The 20,409-nt window shown below is 44.9% G+C and overlaps 2 protein-coding genes across 3 annotated transcripts; one reads left to right on the forward strand and one right to left on the reverse strand.

The window, feature by feature from the left end:
• The first annotated feature begins 27 nt into the window (after window positions 1-27).
• dnajc2 (DnaJ (Hsp40) homolog, subfamily C, member 2) lies at window positions 28-9,765 on the forward strand. The gene is made up of 16 exons (XM_026148155.2): window positions 28-237; window positions 1,490-1,680; window positions 3,084-3,159; window positions 3,251-3,349; window positions 3,433-3,655; window positions 3,744-3,809; window positions 3,885-3,976; window positions 4,104-4,225; window positions 4,808-4,957; window positions 5,041-5,129; window positions 5,621-5,690; window positions 5,785-5,963; window positions 6,037-6,137; window positions 6,229-6,339; window positions 9,325-9,485; window positions 9,609-9,765. Exons 1-16 carry the CDS (start codon window positions 183-185, stop codon window positions 9,675-9,677), a joined length of 1,854 nt encoding a protein of 617 aa, XP_026003940.2. The 5' UTR covers window positions 28-182; the 3' UTR covers window positions 9,678-9,765.
• On the reverse strand, window positions 9,704-20,226 carry pmpcb (peptidase, mitochondrial processing subunit beta). Of its 2 annotated transcripts, none has more exons than XM_026148156.2 (13): window positions 20,068-20,226; window positions 19,633-19,770; window positions 19,327-19,413; window positions 18,989-19,118; window positions 18,692-18,890; window positions 18,519-18,598; window positions 18,253-18,365; window positions 11,653-11,796; window positions 11,332-11,492; window positions 11,147-11,232; window positions 10,987-11,075; window positions 10,277-10,352; window positions 9,704-9,875 (listed from the first exon to the last, which is right to left on the reverse strand). In XM_026148156.2, the coding sequence occupies exons 1-13, from the start codon at window positions 20,149-20,151 to the stop codon at window positions 9,811-9,813; spliced, it is 1,452 nt and encodes a 483-aa protein (XP_026003941.1). In that variant the 5' UTR covers window positions 20,152-20,226; the 3' UTR covers window positions 9,704-9,810. The 2 variants fall into 2 exon arrangements, with proteins under 2 accessions (XP_026003941.1, XP_080147874.1); XM_080291748.1 differs by lacking the exon at window positions 9,704-9,875 and adding an exon at window positions 10,100-10,126 and having other exon boundaries at window positions 10,239-10,352.
• Between the last annotated feature and the right edge of the window lie 183 nt (window positions 20,227-20,409).

Raw genomic sequence — 20,409 nt, forward strand, 5'->3', positions numbered from 1 at the left:
CAAGTGACGAGGCGCGATGAGACACCCGGAGGTTTTAGCGGTGTGACAGCAGAGCTCGTTCTCGGATTGGCAGTGGCAAAAGGAGGCCCATGTGGTAGAGAGCGGGCCACAGACTGTAGCACTTTCTAAAGGTCTCACTTGATCATTCGGGCATCTGAATGTTCGCGTAACCTGCTTTGAAAATGCTGCTGGAAGCGTTGGATGGGGACGAAACGGTTGTCTACAGAGCAGCTGCCGGTAAGCACTGAAGGAGGTCAGAGGGAGGCAGCTAGTTGAGCAGGCACTCTTACACACTGATTGCTGCTCTGCGTGTTAGCATGCAGCTAAACAGAGCACACAGCAGGCTAACATTGCCGGCTAATTTGAAGCTCGGTAAAGTCTCTGCGTTTGTATTAGTTAGCCGTGTTGTGTCTCGGGTTATCCAAACGGCGTTTGTCGCCGGGTTCACTCGCTGCCGCCAGAGCGTCTCACCAGCTTCACCGGTTAGTTGGCTTCTACTTATAATAATTATTATTAATGACAGACTAGTTTGGAATTTCACAGCCTTTCATGTGGAGCAGTACCTGGCTGTTACGTAAGGGCTGAACGACTGTGACAGGCGTGAAGGTGGACACACGCAGCGCTCCCTGTTACTGACTGACGGCCGTTAAACTGTGACGGTGTCGCCGCACAGCGTGTCACATGTCGGTGCTGCTGATTCATCTCCAGTAATAATGCATTTTATACTTTTGTAGCTTTAAAATGACAAAGCAAGAGAGAGGCGACATGTTCAGTCAGTCACTGGGAGCGCTTCCTTTGGGACCTCTCAGCTGTGGGAGTTCTTGTTTGGAGGATCCTGAGTTCGCAGTGAGACTTTCCACCATGTTTGGGGCAGTGATGGTTGTGACACTCGCACTGTGCTTGCAGCTCTGCTTCAGTTCTTCAATAACCATAAGACTGTTCCCACCTCAAGCATATGACCCTGTCCTGTGTTCTCTGCATCGGCTCCATTTTTGCACTGATGATCAGCTGCATTCATGTATATACCAATCTGCTCAGCACTTTCAATTTTTATTTTATGTTTAAGTGTTTGTCTTACAGCATGTTTCACACCAAGTACCGCAGCAATTTCCTAATGTTGTAAACCTGCTCAACATTGGCAGTAAAACCCTTTCTGAGCATAGTCTGCTTAGTCTCTCTGAAGCTCTTTGCTGCCAAACAGCCTCTTAGTTTCCCAGCCGTCAATCATAGACTGTACATAAAAGACAGCCATAGCTGCCAGAGCCCTCCACCTTGGAGTCTTTCTAATGTAAAGCTTTGAAAAGTTGCAAACGCTTTAGCCCTAACATGCTAATTAACGCCTGAGGCTTTGCTAAAAATCTCTTGGCAGTGTTCAAGTTTAAGATAAGTAATGATTCGAAGTACTGAAACACTTAGTTTTACAGTGTCGTAGTAACAAAAAAGGGAGCAAAGATGCTTCATTTACCAAAATCTCTCTTCCTCCTCACAGCCTCTGCACAGGTTCAGGTGGAGCCCGTGGGTCGGTGGTTCGAGGCCTACATAAGGAGGAGAAACAGAAATGTGTCGTCTTCCTTCCAGGAGCTGGAGGAAGAGGAGGAGTCCTCAGAAGAGTCTGCAGATGAGGAGTTTCAGCTGGAGGAGTACTCCATGCTCCGAAAACTTGATCCTAAAGACTGGAAGGTATGTGACAATACATCTCAGCTGTTTGCAAAGAGATCCCTGCTTTCACATCGGTACTAAACGGTTCTTCTGTCTTAGAAGACAAACAAATATGGATGAAACATTTTTACTGAAATGTAACAAAAACTGAAATCATCAAAGTTCTGCTGTGATCCTGTTTATTAAAACATGATGGGGAGTTTGTTCAGCTGACCTGAGGGCATGCTCTGTAAGCAAAGTAGAATGTGTTGGGAATTTCAGAGTGAGGTTCCTGACAGCCCTCTCCACTTCCCTGTGATGTGTTTACAGTCTGGAAAAACTATTCAGTTGAACCGGTGATGGTGCGTGTTTTGCAGCACAGCCAGTTTTCCAAAGCCTTCGATACTCACTGTCTGTGGACGCTTATCTTTGGCCGTGTGTGTGTGTTTGATGGATGCACTGACACGCTGCACAGACGTGCTTTAATGATGCCTGAGTCGATGATAATTCACGTTAGCAACCGCTGCTTTGTTTGAATCAGTTAACGGTGTTGTGCTTTCCAAACAGAGGAAAATAATCCAGTTTGATGGATGAACTCTTTACTTTCTGCTGTTTCAGGGCTTTGGGTTTGTTGCACACCAGGCACATGCAGCACGTCATCAGGCCCCGTCAGGGCTGGACTTGCTTTTGCCTCGTTCTCTCAGCGGAGCGTGCATTTCCAGTGTCGTTCATTTAATTGTCTGAGATTAAAATGTGGTTCATCGTGAAGTCCTTTGAGTCATGTTTCTGAAACACACAATTATCCATTTCAAGCTTTTCTGGTTGTGCTTCTCAGTCTGACCTGACGTTTCAGTGGTTACGGTGCCGTGTGCTTACAGCGCAGTAGTGCATCTAATCTGTGAGTCACAGAACATTAGTTTAATGATCTCATGGTGAGGTGTTAACACCTGTGCCAGATCCTGCAGTCAGTGCCACTAAGACTTCGATTCACTGCATTAAGATGAAGCTGAAAAACCCAATCACAGGTGAGTTCTGAAATGCCTCGCAAACTTAAACGGTTTTGGTTCATCGCTACAAACGACAGTGAGCACTTCCTGTAGTGAAATGTATTCCACGTTAAAAATAAAGCGTTAGTTACAAGTAGACGGATACATGTGAAGGCGAGTTTTTTCTTTTGACTTTAGAGTTTATCTGGAACGAAAAGGCCGCACGTGGATTGTAGAAGACGGTGCAGATGTAATGTTTTAAAGTAAACCCATATTTACTGTACGGTGTTGGGACTAAGTGATTATTTGAAGCGGTGATCTGATAACAGGTGTAGCTGTTGGTGCTAACAGAGTCAGGGGAACAGGAACCCTGAGGGACTCCAAAGAGTTTAAGAGCTGCAATAATGTCGTTGAGCGTTACTGTCATGTGACACAGCATACTCTCCTGTAACCTGTCAGAATCAAGATCACTATGCTGTGCTTGGGCTCCCACACCTGAGGTACAAGGCGACACAGAAACAGATCAAAGCTGCCCGTGAGTATGTTCCCACCTACACGCGTGTTTCATGTCTCTGGTTTGTTGTAATGACGCAGTTTGATCCCAAGTCTCTGCCGTTTATCTGCAGACAAATCGATTGTGCTGAAGCACCATCCCGACAAAAGGAAAGCTGCAGGGGAGCAGATCGTGGAAGGAGACAATGACTACTTCACCTGCATCACTAAAGGTACGCAGTGCTGCAACTAATCGTCAACACAGACATTGTTTCTGGAATCTGCTGAACTAACTGACCCACCTGTTGAACCTCAGCTGTGGAAATCTTGTCCGACCCCGTGAAGAGGAGAGCCTTCGACAGTGTAGATCCTACCTTCGACAATTCTGTGCCTTCCAAGAGTGAAGGGAAAGAGAACTTTTTTGAGGGATTTGCTCCCGTTTTTGAGAGAAATGCCAGATGGTCTTCCAAGAAACATGTGCCCAAACTTGGAACCGCAGAGTCCTCTTTTGAAGAAGTGGATAATTTTTACTCTTTTTGGTAAGTGGAAGAGTGAGAGATGCTCCTTTGAATGGAAAAACGAGACAAACACAGGCTTAAAGGTTCATTCTTTTCTCTTTGGTTAAAGGTACAACTTTGACTCCTGGAGGGAATTTTCATACTTGGATGAAGAAGAAAAGGAGAAGGCTGAATGGTAAGCTCCCGTCTGCCCTGATGAAGCAGGTGTTAGCCCTCTGTCGTCTAACGCGTCAACTCTCCCCCCGTGTAGTCGTGATGAGAGGAGATGGATTGAAAAGCAGAACCGAGCTTCGAGGGCTCAAAGGAAGAAGGAGGAGATGAACAGAATACGAACACTAGTTGGTACAGTCACACACTTCATTAGCAACACAAAGCCCTGAAGTATTGAGCAAATAGCTGCTGCACGTACAGAGATGGTCTGTAAAAAGAGGCTGCAGTGTGACTCATCGTCTGTCATGCTTCACTGCAGATACTGCCTACGGCTGCGACCCTAGAATAAAGAAATTCAAAGAAGAAGAAAAATCCAGGAAGGAGTCTGAGAAGAAAGCCAAAGCTGAGGCCAAGAAGAGAGAGCAGGAAGAGAAGGAGAGGGTAGGTGTCACTCACGGCGGGGAAGGTCGATTGGCCTAAAGGTGCGACTGTTACGTCCAACGGTAAAGCTAGCAGCATAGAATCATCTCATTGGGTTGGTGCTGTTAGCTGCGACGTTCGTGTTACATTAGCTGCTCCTCTAGTTAGACAAGGTGATTAAAACAATCCATGCTGAGTTTATTCCTGCCAGTGCAGACGTGACAAAGGGAAAATAAATCAATAAATGAAGGAGGGTTACTGCAGGACAAATGTTCACACAGCTTCCTGTCCTGGTTCAGGCGCTGTAATTCCTCCATCCTCTCTGTGACCTGGATCACGAAGGAGCAGCTTAACCTGGAGCTGTTATGAAATTTAAAGAGTGGATAGTGTTCGCTTCTGTTTACCAGAATCTGAGCAGTGGACAGTATTGGACAGTTTGGTTTTCTTATTGTCATGTTTGGACAAAAACACCACTCAGTGCTTCACACTGTGGGTAATACACATATTTCCAGTCAAAGAAGCTTCTTAAAGCTGCTCAGTTCATGCTGTGAGAAGATGCTGAGCTTCAGTTGGTCACAGGCTCAGGTTCTGCGTGTCTGACAGGCCCGGCGGGCGGAGCTGGAGGCAGCTCGGCTGGCAAAGGAGAAGGAGGAAGAGGAAGCCAAGCAGGCCGCCCAGCAGGCCAAGAAAGAGAAGGAGATCCAGAAGAAGGCCATCAAGAAGGAGAGGCAGAAACTCAGGACCATGTGCAAGGTAAGCGCCTACAGTGTCAGACGTGTTTGTGTGCTGCTGCTGCTTGGTGCATTTTCACTATCTGATGCTGTTCCTCTCCACAGAACTGGAACTACTTTGCAGACAACGAGGCTGACAGTGTGAAAATGATGGAGGAAGTGGAGAAACTCTGTGACCGCCTGGAACTAACAAGGTACGAGTCAGTTTTAGCCAAAGGGCCGCCGTCGCCAAAGGGCCGCCGTCGCCAAAGGGCCGCCGTCGCCAAAGGGCGTGATGCTTTTTGTTTTCTTGCTCGACTTTGAAGAAACAAACTGGATTCAGGTTTCCACCATGAGATGATCCTGGATGAGCGTAAAGCTGTTGATAATGTTGGTTACATTTAAACAGCTTACCATATAATGAAAGGAATGACCTGGGATATCATCTGTGAAACATCAGGTCAGGTTTGCTCATCTGCAGCTGAAAGCTTTCAGTGTTGGAGAGGAACCCTTTGCAGCTGCAGGCAGGAGCAGTTCTCTGGCACACAGAAGAGCCTGTGGTTTCATTACAAGTGTGAAGAACTTGGTGGTTTGACATGATGTGCCAAACTACAGGCTTGAATTAAGATTTAGTGTAATTATTATTTCATAAAGCTTCAGCAGTGCATTTGATGAGATGTGACGCATGTGTGTTGTTTCTTTCCAGCCTACAGTCCCTCAATGAAGAGTTGGCTTCGGGCTCTAAAGAGGAGAACAAGGCAGCAGTAGAAAAGCAGGTAGAGGAACTTTTTCTTTGTAGCGCCTCAGGTTTGAAGCCGGAGACCATCAGGAGCCAGCACGTCGACAAACAGGTTGCTGCTGTTTCCTCAGGTGCAGGAGGTGAATGCTCAGCTGCAGAAGGAGAAGGAGGCTGAGATCCAGGCCAGGCAGGCGGCTCGCAGCTCTGAGCAGGCCAGCGGGGGAGCAGGCGGGGGGAAGGGCTGGAACGAAGAGGACCTCCAGCTGCTCATAAAAGCAGTGAACCTGTTCCCTGCTGGAACCAACGCCAGGTGAGCGCTCGGAATTACAGCCGGCGTCAATCGGGGAACTGTGTGTCAATAAAGCTTGTTTCGTGTTTCCTAGGTGGGAGGTTATTGCTGACTATATGAACACGCACTCCACCAGCGGCATGAAGAGGACGGCCAAAGACGTCATCAACAAAGCCAAGAACCTGCAACGACTCGGTAAGCTCACAAAGAAACCTCAGCTTACCACGGTTTTATCTGTAGGCGCATGGATGCTTTGACCTGCTGCTGTTTACGGTCTCATCCACAGATCCGGTGCAGAAAGATGAAATAAATAGAAAAGCATTTGAAAAGTTCAAGAAGGAGCACACATCAGTGCCGCCCTCCATCGACAACGCTGTGCCCTCAGAGAGGTTTGATGGTAAGTGAGGCTGGGGTAGACACACACACCTGATCGATTCTGATTGGCTCCATCACCAAGCAGAATGTCAAAGACGTGCTGTGGATCAAATGTTATCAAGTACGTCTCCTCCCTGTGCTGATCGTGTCAGTAATAGATTACACGCACACGTCAGCGCTTCTGTGAAATGACTGAAACACATTAGCTCACTGCATAAGCACACAGGCTACCACACATCCCAGTGATGCTCGCTGTGATCAAACACGATGTTACAGTGTAACGAGTCGGTGATCTTACTAACATCCTTTGAACTTTAAATATGCCTGTACATTTTCCTGCACCATATCAGAGCCAATTTTACAATAGTTACGGGTCAAAGTATCTCTCAAGATTTTAAGAATAATAAATATCTCTTAAATTGTTTGCAATAATGAAGCATTTCAATATAATGTAGACAAAAACGAAAAATAACACGATAGTTACGGATCAGGACTCCCCGGTCCTTACTGCGCCTGTGCAAAGTTGGACCGTGCAGTACAGGGTACGAGGATACCGCCACCTGCTGACCGAGCGAATGAACCCTATTGTAAACTGAATTAGCGTCAAGCGCGTGTTAACCCTTTAAGACCTACCATAGAACCAAGTCCGCCAGAGCTTATATTATATTTTTACATGCTGTGGAGCCATTTTTGGGAGCATTTCAAGTTGCTATACATCAATACAACCATTATAGCCCAGATTTTAATAATATGTATTCATTAAGTGCATAGTAATTACATAAATTGCAAAAAAGTGCAATAAACTACAAAAAAATTGAAAATCGTTTTTGATTTTTTAACATATATTTGTAGTTAGAGAAATTTAAGAGTCTTATCCCTCAAAACTGTAAATACAAAAAAGTTGCACAAAATAGTTTCCCACCACAGGAAATTTATTTTGAGTGTCTTCATAGTTTTATTTTTGAAATACACCAATTTTTATACACTGCAGGAAAAACGAAAATAAATATTATACTGCAAATTTGCAAAAAAGCAGCATATGCATCAAAATAAACTATTTCCAGCAGTGCAATATGAGTCCTAAGCATCCCAGAAACGACACAGAAAGTCATAAAGTCAAAGATAACTTTTAAAAAGAGCAGTATAGGCCCTGAGGCCCTGATCGCAAAAAAGACTACATTTCCGCGAAAATGACGTCACTTCTGGTTTCGGCCAGGTAATGGCGGAAATGCAAAAGTTCGCGCTGACGTCTATTCCAACGTAGGAAGTGTTTTGAACAGCTGATCGGATCGGCAAAGCGTGTTTCTGGAATATTATGTTTTTGTTCCTGCTAGCGCTTTTTATGCAGTTTTTGCAAAGCTTTATGTGGAAGGAAACCGTGACCTAGGACAAGCTGATGGCACAATATGTAAGTACAACTCCTCCGGTTTCATATGCAAAAAAAATTTTTGCGCTAGCTTACGTGGTTGCAGTGCTACCGGGATTTAAAAATAGTTATGCATAACAGAGCGTTCCCGCTCCGATCGGCTCTAAAGGGTTAAATCTGATTTAGTGACAGTCGAGTGTGTTTATGCTCGTCTGTGAGGAGAGGATTGTTGGAATAGTGATGATGATGTGCGCTGTCACTGTCAGTTGTCAGTAAACACTTCATCTGGCTGATGAATCTTCACGTGACACATTACTAAGTCAGTATTATTAAGTCTGTAAGTAGGCGCCATTCTTTCTATTTTACGGCGCTGTTGCTCAATCGGGGGACGAGAAAAGCATGAATTTGTTTGTAAACGGATTCTCCATTGTTTAAATGTCCCGGGCAGTCGAAAAGCAGGCAGAGCTGCTGAGAAATGCTAAGAGCTAACTGGGCGCTAACCGTGTCACTTAAATACATTAACTCTCGCAATGTTGGCAACGAGAGGAAGTGACGGAAGATTTGCGCATGCGGAGTACTGATCAGGTTTCCGGTACGGATCCGGTAGTGACAGCGTCCAAATTCAGGAACCGCATCCTCCTGTGCCCGCATTTGTAGGCCGATTATGTTACAGCGACACGACAAAGGCTGCACAAATTCGAAGACTCTGACAAACGCGGCCTTCATTTCCTCAGATTTGAAGGATGGGTCAGGTGTATACTTCGTGGCCCACCTATCCCAGAATTCATAGCGTGGCCTTGCCAATTCCAGTTTCCAACAATGGCGGCAGCTAGTTAGTTTTAACTTTACTCTTATTATTCTTTCTGGGTCACAAAATAAACGTTTAACATATTTTCAGGCGAGAATGTAGCTGTGTAAACCTCAAATATCTGCTCAGTTTATCAGGACACCACATATTTTCAAAAGCGCTCCGATGTCTTCGGAGACGTCTGTTACCCACTAGCTCGATAGCTAGCCGGGGGCTAGGCCCACTAGAGCCGTGAGAACACCGGACTCCCGGCAAATCGTCTTCAAATGTTATTGTTTGGCCTTTTTTCAGTATTTTATTTGTTCCTGAGTAAATCGGTTTGGCTGAGATTAAAGTTATAGTTTTTACACAGCTGAATAAACGTCAAGCAGACAGCTGATCATCAGAAGTGTGAGATGCTCCAGAATATACTCCGGTGTCCTGTTATATTTTAGATAGCAAGGAGTTCATTAAACTTCACCGAAACAATCTGCAGATTTCATTAAAATTTAATAAACTATCATCTTGTCTTTATTTTTAGTTAGCACCTTAAACACTTACAGCTGTAAGCTAATGATAGTTAAATAAGAGCAGATGCTGCTGGTGCAATAAGCTGTACGTTGTACGTCCAATGGATGATGATCTGATTAGTCGACTATCAAAGTAATAGTTTGTGGCGGCCCTAGACCACACCTACTGCAGCTGAGCTGGTCTCTATTTGGGGCACAGCTACTGTAGATGGCTCGTTTTTGTCCCAGTCGTTATTTAGTAGCTGATGTAATGAAAACATTCAGTCGTCAGCTGTGAGCTTTTGAGAGTTCCTGACGATTGTGTTGTCACGTGTGGCCCCTCAGCCTCAGGCAGTGATGGGAATGCTGCCCCCTGGACCACAGAGGAGCAGAAACTTCTAGAACAAGCCCTGAAGACCTACCCGGTCAACACGCCTGAGCGCTGGGAGAAGATCGCAGCTGCTGTGCGTGGACGAAGCAAGAAGGACTGTATGAAGAGGTATAAGGTATGCTGCTGCCGTGGTCTGTGCTCAGAAGGCTCGTGTTTTGCATTAAAGTGTTTTTACTGCAGCGTGAAACTCTGCAGCGACAAACTGAGGAACTAACACGTTTCCTTTTTCCTCTGACAGGAACTGGTGGAGATGGTCAAAGCCAAGAAAGCTGCTCAGGAACAAGTGGCAGCCAAAAATAAAAAATGACAAGAACCACGCGTTAATAGAATCTGTTATTTTAACATTATTGTGTTGGTCTTTATTTTATAATAAAAAGAAGGAAAAAATAACGTGACACGACTTAAATTTTGCATTTGTCCACTTCCTCAGCGTGTCCTGCTCAGCTTCTCATCCAGAACATCCCACTGCGGATCTGGTTGTAGTCGGGCAGCTGTTCGATTGGACCTGAGAACAAACAAACTTATTGCTTATCTGCTTTAACATCAGGCAGAAACACGAGTTTGAACACAGACTGAGTTCCAGAGACGCTCTGATCTTTGACTGACTGCATCGTCACACTTGAAGCTACGCTCACTTCCTGTTTTGGCTCAAGATTTAAACCCAGAGTTCTGATAAACCATTCTTTTCTTTACAGGCGACAGAAAACTGATTAAAATTGTAAATCAGGGCTAAAAGCTAAAACATCAGTCTGCATAGTTCAGCCGTCACAGTGACGATCACTTGCATCACCAGCAGAGTTCAAACTGGGATTCACTCCCCACACTGAGCCGCCGGCTTCCTTTTATCGTACACTCCGAGTTTCGTTAGGTTCAGCCTCTGCAGGCGTCCCGTGTTTGAAAACGTACCGACAGCTGCGATGGCAGGAGCTCTGTTGTAGATGTATTTGGTGCACACGTCCTTTATGGTGCTGGCGTCGATGGCCTGTGGAGAGCCAGAGACAAACATGGTGGAGGATCAGGGCAAAAAGAGCTTTTCAAACATTATTTCAGGTCGTGCTTAAAGACACCGGCTGGGACGTTACCAGATTTACATTGAGGTTTTCTCAGCCTCACACAGTTTATCACTGTGACTCTGTTATTGTTCTGGTCTTACTGCTTTAAATGTAAAAAAACCTGGCCTTATGAAAAAATATACTCTTATGATGCATTTTAACTTTAAATATGGAAGCAGCAAATAAGCACACGTGACGAGTGCCAGAAAGCTCAACGTTCCTGGGATCTCACTTCCTCCTCTGGTTGCAGTTTTTCTACGTTCAACAGTCACAAAGGTGGAATTCAGCTGCGACGTTCTGCGACACCACGCGCTAAGGACGCATCAACGTGGAGGTGTTGGAGACGCGACGCAGTCTCACCACTATAATCTGTCTAAACAGGTTACCATGGTTACCAGGTAAATAAAAAGTGAAGTACAGGCCTCAGTCTGAGCTGCAATAACAGAGCCAACCGTAGCTGCTGGATACTAAGAGTACACAGAGTTATGAACTTGTACAAAACGCAGCCCTCAGTTGGATTTCCGGTAACAGTTACTGACAGAGCAGAAGAACCTGTCGACTCACATCAATGCGGGCTTCCAGCTCATGCAGAGGGATCCTGCGACTGTAGCACAGCATCTGTCTGCCGATGTCCTCGCAGATTGGGGTGGATCCTGGAGGAAGCAGATCAACACGTGAAACCAGGCGCCGCACGACTGCACGCTCTACAGTCACGCTGCCTTACCGTCCAGATGCAGCAGCATGTTGGTCTTGAGCAGGTTCTTGGCCCGAGCTACCTCGCTCTCCGTCACACTGGTACAAAGAGAAATCCTGACAGGAAGCAGCGACACACAAGCGTTAAACACGTTCAGTCAGCAGGTTTAACCTTCTTTAAAACTTTGACGACTAAACTGATCTGAGCGCGCTCACCATTCCATTTGAGTAAAGTGCATCATGTCGTTGATGGTGCCGGGTTCACACACCATGTAGAGTCCCCAGAGGCCTGTGTCTGTGTAGCAGGTGTTGAAGGACTGGAAGCTATGGCACAGGTTCCCCTGACAGGCCATCTGAGCCAGCTTACTGGATAGATTCTAAACTCAGAGGACATAGAAACAAACGGTTCGCTGAATAAATGCTGAGCACGTATGTGTGGTCAGTTTTTATTTAAAGATGGCGAAGAAGAGGAAGAGCATTTAGCAGCAGCACAGAGAAAACAACACGTGCCACATCCAAGGTTTCCTCAGTACTCACCACGCCTCCACCAAACGAGCGGTCCCAGTTTCCAATGAGCGTGTTGGCTACCATGAGTGGGATTGTGTCGGGGTGAGACCATCCGACAGCCTCCACGGCGATGGCGATGTGAGCGAGTGGCATTTTGTCGTCACGGACTCTGATCTGAAACCGTAACAGAGTCCTGAAGCATTCACCAAATTAAAGCTTTTTTTAATAACTTGAAATGAAACTGCACCAGTTTCACAGTCAACGAATGATAGAAAGCACACAAATACTTAACTGAGGTCTACTGGAAGTAGAGCAGGGCGATATGGCCAAAAATATTTATCACGATATATATTTGAAACTTTGCGATAACGATATAACTGACGATATAATTGATGCGAGACAAAATACACCTCCACAACATTACTAGCACAAAAAGACAACCTTCCATTTATTTTTACGTAAACAAGAAGCTGGTTTTTATCAAAGTCAAGTCAAAGTCAACTTTATTTGTCGATTCTGCCACATGTACAGGACATACGGAGAATAGAAATTGCGTTACTCTTCAATCCCTAGATAAATAGCAAATGAACATTTAAATATATTTAAATATAAAAGTGATTAAAAATGCAAGTAAAATAATTAAAAAGTAAAAATTTAAATAAATACAATTTTACATATAACAAGAAAGCTATATAATATACAATATAATGGGTAAGTGACATTGAGTGTAAACCAGGCAGAGTAGTGCAAATAGGCAAATAGTGCAAATGGAGATTTAGTAATGTACGGTAAGAGAAAGTGTAACAACAAAGTCTTATGAGGTAATGGCAGTCCAATGCTCCACAAAGTGACTGGTAACTGGTGCAGGCCAGTGAGTGAGTCAGAGAGTGAGTGTGTGTGTGAGTGTGTGTGACAGAGTTCAGTGAGACCATGGAGGAGAAGAGGGGAGAGGGGGGCAGAGTCGGGAGGGAGTTAAGCTTCCTGACAGCCTGATGGATGAAGCTGTCCTTCAGCCTGCTGGTCCTGGCCTGGAGACTCCGCAGTCTCCTCCCCGACGGCAGCAGCTTGAAGAAGCTTTGCATTGGGTGCGTGGGATCAGCCGCTATGCAAAGGGCTTTTTTAGTGAGACGGGTGCTGTAAATGTCCTGGAGGGAGGGGAGAGAGACACCAATGATCCTCTCTGCAGCTCTCACTATGCGTTGGAGGGTTCTATGACAGGACGCATTGCAGGCTCCAAACCACACAGTGATGCAGCTCGACAGGATGCTCTCGATGGTGCCTCTGTAGAAAGTGTACATGATGGGGGCTGGTGCTCCTGCTCTTCTTAGTTTGCGGAGAAAGAAGAGACGCTGCTGTGATTTCTTGGCCAGTGCTGTGGTGTTGTACGTCCAGGAGAGATCCTCTGTGATGTGCACACCCAAGAACTTGGTGCTGCTCACTCTCTCCACAGACGCTCCGTCAATGGTCAGAGGAGCATGTTGGGTGTGCATTCTCCTGAAGTCCACAACAATCTCCTTCGTCTTCTCCACATTCAGAGAGAGATTGTTGTCAGCACACCACGTGGCCAGGCGTCTCACCTCACTTCTGTAGTCGGTCTCATCCCTGTTGCTAATGAGACCCACCACCGTTGTGTCGTCCGCAAACTTGATGAAGAGGTTGGAGCTGTATGATGGAGTGCAGTCATGGGTCAGCAGAGTGAAGAGGAGGGGGCTCAGCACACATCCCTGCGGGGCCCCCGTGTTTAAAACGATGGTGCTGGATGTATTACTGCCGACCCGTACTGCTTGAGGTCTTCCGGTGAGGAAATCCAACAGCCAGTTGCACAGTGAGGTGTTGAGCCCCAGCTGGACCAGTTTTTGAATGAGCTGTTGGGGGATTATAGTGTTGAATGCTGAACTGAAATCTATGAACAGCATTCGAACATATGAGTCATTTTTGTCCAGGTGTGTGAGTGCCGAGTGGAGTGCAGTGGAGATGGCATCATCGGTTGAGCGGTTGGGCCGATAGGCAAACTGGAAGGGATCCAGGGAGGGGGGCAGGACAGTCTTGATGTGTTGCATGACTAGTCGTTCGAAGCACTTCATCAGGATGGGAGTAAGTGCAACAGGACGGTAGTCATTAAAGCAGGAGGGAGATGACTTTTTTGGAACCGGAATGATTGTGGTGGCTTTAAAACATGTGGGGACGACAGCCTGGATGAGTGATATGTTGAAGATGTCTGTGAAGACGTCAGTGAGTTCCACTGCACAGTCTCTCAGTACACGACCAGGAATGTTGTCAGGACCCGGAGCTTTACGTGCATTGATCCTGCTGAGGGATCTCCTCACGCTGTCCGGTGACAGAGTCATCACCTGGTCACCAGGAGGGGGTGGGGTCTTCTGTGCAGTGGTGCTGTTTTGGACTTCAAAGCGAGCAAATGTACATTATGTACATTAAAGCTTTATAAAAATGTAACCGTGCAAATGCAAATTCCTTGCTGAAAGTTTAACCAAAAGGCATTTCCAGTAGAAATGGGCTGACATATCCTGAGCATAACCATGTATAATATCCACTGAAGTTAAAAAGAGGTGCTTTGCAACATTAAACTGCAGTGTGCAGTACGTATTTTTCGGACCATAAGGTGCACGGGATTATAAGGCACATTAAGCGAAACAAAGCAGTCAGATAAATCAAACTTTATTAAACTCATTCTTCTTGCTTCCTCCACTTCTGTACCATTGATTCATTAATGTTGAATTCTCTGCAGCTGCTCTATTCCCATGTTGTTGCAGTATATTAATGACTAACCTCGTATTGTGGATGGATTATCTCAGTTGTTCTCCTGACTGAAGTTTGGTCCGTTTACAGCATCCTGCCATGCGATTGCATTTGTTTCTAACCATGAAGAACCTTCACGTTAACTTTTATAAGTGGAAAAGTGTTAGTGTTCGTCCTCCAGCTTCACTGTTTATGTTATGCTAACATAGCTGTGTCGCTAGCGATCACGTAGCACATCATTATATACCAGCTAGCCCAACTTCAGTAACCCTACAAACATCACTGCTGTTTAGTTTCCTGTCTTCATTTATGCTGGAAGTGATAGCAGAGCTGTACGTTTGATTTTTTTTCAGAAATCTCTCAGTCAGAACATGCAATATCATGCTTAGGTAACTAGCGAAACTAGCGAGCTAACTTCCGCTAGCTTCCTGCTAACTTCTAACTCCGTTAAATGTAATACATTTTGTTTTCATGGATGCCTGGAAGTTAAACTTCATAGTTTCACCTGGTAAAGCAGCAATGCTGATCGTTTTATTAAAGATGAAAGAATTTAGACAGTTTTTAAACTCTCAGTGATGCTGCAGTGTCGTTTGACCTGAAGCATACGGAGTTTAGGACCCAGATTACTCCCAGATTTAAGAGTAGGGATGGGTATCGTTTAGGTTTTATCCGATACCGGTGCCAAATCGGTACTTTTGAAACGGTGCCGGTGCTTAAACGGTGCTCGAACCGGTGCTTAAAGAATGGAGAACACAAACTTTGTCCAAAAACCTCTCATGTTCAGCTGTTTGTTTTTTTTTTGTAAAAAGATAACAATGTTAGCCTTTTCTGCAGCTATGGGGCATATATGGTATATACTCTTGGCTGGAAGCAGTGCTTAAACAATGGAAAAAACACAAACTTTGTCCTAAACCTCTCATGTTCAGCTGTTTCCCACTTTTTCTTTGGTCATTTTAGCCTTTGTGGCCAGGGTGAAGGGAGTATCTGTCATCAAACAAGAAGACAGCCGCATGTAGCTATGATGATGTTTGCTAGTTCACCTTACATGCATTAATGTAATAACGTGGTTAGCCTACTCAACGTAAATTACACACGAACAACATGAAGCTACTCACGCAGAGAAGAACGGCTGCTGCTGCATCATCATCCTCATCATTCTGCTACACTGGCAGGGCTAGGGGCCAGGACTCTATTCTTCGGGTTTTTGGGGGATGTTGCTCCGGGTCCGATAACTGGCAACCCACCCAACGTGCACAGTGTGAGGTCTCGCAGCAAGCTATCAAATACAGCGCATTTCTCGGCTTTAAAAAAAAACACTATGCGTCGCCAGGTGTTTCATCGGATTTGAGGAGTTACCTCCTTTGACAGTATCACAGTATCAGCTTAAAGCACTTGTTGCTGCTGAGTTTGCATATTTTGCTGTGAAGTACAGGCAGACTTTTGACCGCTTCGCCTTGGACATTTTTAATCTGTAGCTCTGCTCTAACTGAACGTACGTACCTGGCCCCGCCTACTATCCTGGGAAACGTAAAATGATTGGCTAGAAGTCTATCACAGCTCAGGGAAAAAAAGCACCGAAATAAAGCACCGAAATGTGCGCTGCTTTTCGGTCTGGTTACTACCGTTTGTCAGAACCGGTGCCATCATGGCACCGGACACCGGTACCCATCCCTATTTAAGAGCATCTTAGTCCGACAAATACGACAATAACGACGGCCGCTTGCATGTTCTGCAAAAAAATGTGCTTTGTCGTGTATCTGACGGACAAACACCAAACCAGTTTCACATCACTGAAGTTGCACCATTTTTACAAACCAATTCTGGTTCATCTGTTTCACTCAACAATCAGCCATGTGCGTATGAAAACAAAGGCACCGCGCATGCGCGTTTTACTCATATTCTATCGCGATATTTCATTTTCCTATCGTTGCCTAACATTATACCAGTATTACCGTGAACGGTATAATATGGCCCAGCCCTAACTGGAAGTATCTACAGTTCTCAGTGCTGTGATACAGGCCGGCAGGAGTTAGTGGGGAACTGTCAACGCTTTTGTTTTGAAGGCAGAGCTGGGTTAAAGAGCAAATCTAATCTGTGAGACGAGCAGCAGACGACAGGATGCATATGTGTATATAGAAACTGAATTCATGACTGTTTTTACACGTCTTTTAAACCACTTTAAATACAACTTGAAAGCAAACTTGTTCTGGTTACTCCTCTAAACGATATCTCACCGTCTCCCCGAGCATGTCCAGCTGCAGTATAATCGTTCATTTCAGGGAATATCCGACACATCTATCGCCTTCTTCATCTAAAAGGTTTCCATTAATGAAAGCCTGATGCCGTGTGAACTAGAAAGCACAGCCTGCATGAACCTGCATGATGCAGTCACACTGGATGATCCAAGTCCGACTGAAAATCTAAACCGTGTGCAGAGGCTTTCCCAGTCTGAATTCATTTGCCTGACTATTGATCTTATTGATCTTAGTCTTTGGCGCCAAAGAAAAACGATTACAGGTCACCAGAGAACTTCAATCTATACATCTAAAAACCACAAACCAGGTGAGAAATTTGGGTGTAGTGATGGATGCAGACCTAAACTTAGAAAAACACATTAAGACAATAACAAAGTCAGCTTACTATCACCTCAAGAATATATCAAGGATAAAAGATCTGATGTCTCAACAGGACCTGGAAAAACTAGTCCATGCATTCATCTTTAGTAGGCTTGATTACTGTAACAGCATCTTTACAGGTCTACCTAAAAAATCAGTCAGACAACTACAGCTCATTCAGAACTCTGCTGCTCGAGTCCTCACTAAGACCAAAAAAGTGGACCACATCAGTCCAGCTCTGAGGTCCTTACACTGGCTGCCTGTCCGTCAGAGGATAGACTTTAAAGTTCTGATGCTGGTCTATAAAGCTCTGAATGGTTTAGGACCAAAATACATCAATGACCTCCTGACCCAGTATGAACCATCCAGATCCCTCAGGTCATCTGGATCCGGTCTTTTATCAGTTCCCAGAGTCAGAACCAGACACGGAGAAGCTGCATTCAGCTTTTATGCTCCTTATATCTGGAACAAACTCCCAGAAAGCCTCAGATCAGCTGAAACACTCAGTTTATTTAAATCCAGGTTGAAGACTCACCTGTTCTCAGCTGCATTTGAATAAAGCACCAAATCCACACTTTAAGCTTAAATTTCAAAACTTACATTTAACTACTGATTTTATCTACTGTTCTGATTTTATCTGTTTTGATTTTATATACTGTTGTTTGTTGTTTGTTTGTTAATTAGTTAGTTTGTTTGTTTGCTTGTGTTAATCAATTTTAAATCATGCTTTTTATTTGTTCTTGTTTCTAATGTCTCTGTAAAGCACTTTGAATCACCTTGTTGTTGAATTGTGCTATACAAATAAACTGGCCGTGCCTTGCCTTGCCTTACTGTGATTTGCTTTGATTCCTGGAGAGGTTGTGGTTTGTATGTGCCTCAGAATCTTGTATTGCCTGAGCTAAGTTCTGTTCTGGTTCTTGTGTACTTGTTCTTTTTGTCATTGTCTGTTACTATGAACAAAATCCTAATAAAAATATATTAAAAAAAAATGTGCAGAAACTCGCGTACCATCTGCCTAAAGTCATATTCACTTGTAGACCCATCTGAACTAGATTTAAGGCATCTTAAGTAATATGTGTGTTTTAAACATTTTCCAAGACGTGGACATGTCTGAGCCATCACCCTTCATTTGCATCCACCTTAGAGACAACCGTGTTACTCTGATACACTCGATCTCATTCTTTAAATAACACAGTAGCTGCTCTGTGCTGATGTGACGCCCCGTTATGCAGTAGTGAGAAACTAAAGTTAGCCTTACCTCACTTCCTGTGAAATGGCACGGAGGAAGAGCCGGGGCTTCGCCTTGATGTCTGCTGGGAAGTTTTCCAAAGTGATACTTGGCCAAATCGATGAGCTCGTCATGACAGACACCTGATCAGAGAGGGAGCGAGTCCTGGAGATCAGATCAACTTTACTCTGGTTCAGAATTTATTGCATACTTTGAGCAGTGCTCATGCATCAGTGACTGTTTGTTGCAGGTTTACAGAAAATGTTAACGAAACGTGAGCAGAAAACAGCTCTAACCTCCAGCAGCAGCCAACACTATTCTGGGTCCTTTATAGTGAGCGGTGATATACTCCACCAGGTCTCCTCTGTTGATGGTCCTGCGTCACAAACACACAGCAGGAAGCTAAGCTGTGCAGGATGCTTTCAGCAAACCTCAGAGTACTTTGTGTTTTTTAGGTGTTTGGTCTCACTTGATGTTCTCAGTGGGGCCCAGGATGGTTCTTCCCAGCGCTGTGGACTGGTACGCTGTAGCATGCAGATAATCAAAGACCACCTCTTGCAGATTGGTCTCCACTTCCTGCATCTCTCGAAGGATCACCCCTCGCTCCCTCTCGATCTCCGCCTCTCCCAGCGTGCTGTTCTGGATGATGTCAGCCAGAATCTCCACAGCTTTGACACAGAGAGATATTTTATTGTGCTTTAACACATTCCAGGTTTTTCGTTTGAGATGTTGCCATGTAACATTCAGCCCCTCTGCCCTCCCGTACCTCTCGGAAGATCCTTGGAGAAAGCTTTGGCATAGTAAACAGTCTGCTCGCGGGATGTGTAGGCATTGAGGTGAGCCCCCATGTTCTCGATCTCCAACTCCAGATCAAGCTGAGAGCGTTTCCTGGTGCCCTGTCACACATTTATACAGACAAAGTGAACAAAGTCTTGAATGTTACTTTCATTTATAAAGAAACTCTGAATTTTTACATTTATGTCATTATTTTGTTATTATACTGCTGTGAACTATTAGAATGCATTCTTCCCTCTCTGCATAGGCCAGATACATTCAAATAAAGACCACTGCTTTAAAAACTTTGCTGCGTAGCTGCCATCTCACCTTAAATGCCATGTGCTCCAGAAAGTGCGCTGTGCCGTTATTTCTCTCGTTCTCATAGCGACTCCCGGCATCTATCCACAAGCCCACCTGGAACAAAGCAGGAATTAATATACGCTTCCACAAACTGCTGCTACTGTACCACAACCCCACATCTCAGCCTGTAGTGGCAAAGCTAGCAGATGCTAACATTTTTTGTCATGCCTATTACATTTGGCTGGCTGCTTCACAATGGTTATGGTATTTTAACAACATATTTACGTGCATGTATTAAAGCAGCCTGTTTTAAACTGTTTACTTCCAGCTTACTGTGCAGGTGGGGAGCCCCGAGTCCTCAGATGCCACCCGGAGTCCGTTCTCTAAAGCAGTCACCTTGGTTTCAGGAACATTTAGCGCCACCTGGTGAGCAGCTTGGGTAACCAAGAGTCTGTGCGGTCCAGCAGTGAACTACGGGAGAAGGACAGCCAGTCACCATGACGCTTCAAAACTTAGAGCGTTACGTTTGCTGCTACCAGTCAGCGATAATGAATGAATCTGCCCCATTGGCGGTTCTGTTACACAGGGACATCCAAACATCACAGTAAGAGTTGATCACGTGATAGCTAAGCTAGCTTAAATAGCTGTTCGCAAACAAGCCGGCCATGCGCAGAGCTTTTCCTCTATGACACTGAGCACTGGCAGCTGTCACGGGCATATCAATTAAATGAGAAACTCCAAACATGACTATGAATCAATTCTTCTTACCCTGCTTATCGAATTCTTCTTCAGTAAATGTCTTTGTAAGAAAAATCTCCCAGCAGACGTGAGGCACTGTACGGACATTGCCATATTGTTTATCTGTAACGGTGCCGTTCTGCTGACGCAACATCCGCCGGAGATGACGACTTACTTTTTTCATAGTAGGGAAAAAATATCACAGGATTTGATGACAACCGCACAAAGAAATCTATTCTTACACTCTCCTTAAACCAATAAAAAACAGAGATAAACACACCTGAACAAATAACTTTATATTTCAGACATTGATCAACCTATTATATGGAAATATGAAAATTGCTGCCACACGACTAACTGCCTATGTGACCT

The sequence above is a fragment of the Astatotilapia calliptera genome, chromosome 17 (genome assembly GCF_964374335.1).
Source record: "Astatotilapia calliptera chromosome 17, fAstCal68.1, whole genome shotgun sequence".
Classification (NCBI taxonomy): Eukaryota; Metazoa; Chordata; class Actinopteri; order Cichliformes; family Cichlidae; genus Astatotilapia; species Astatotilapia calliptera.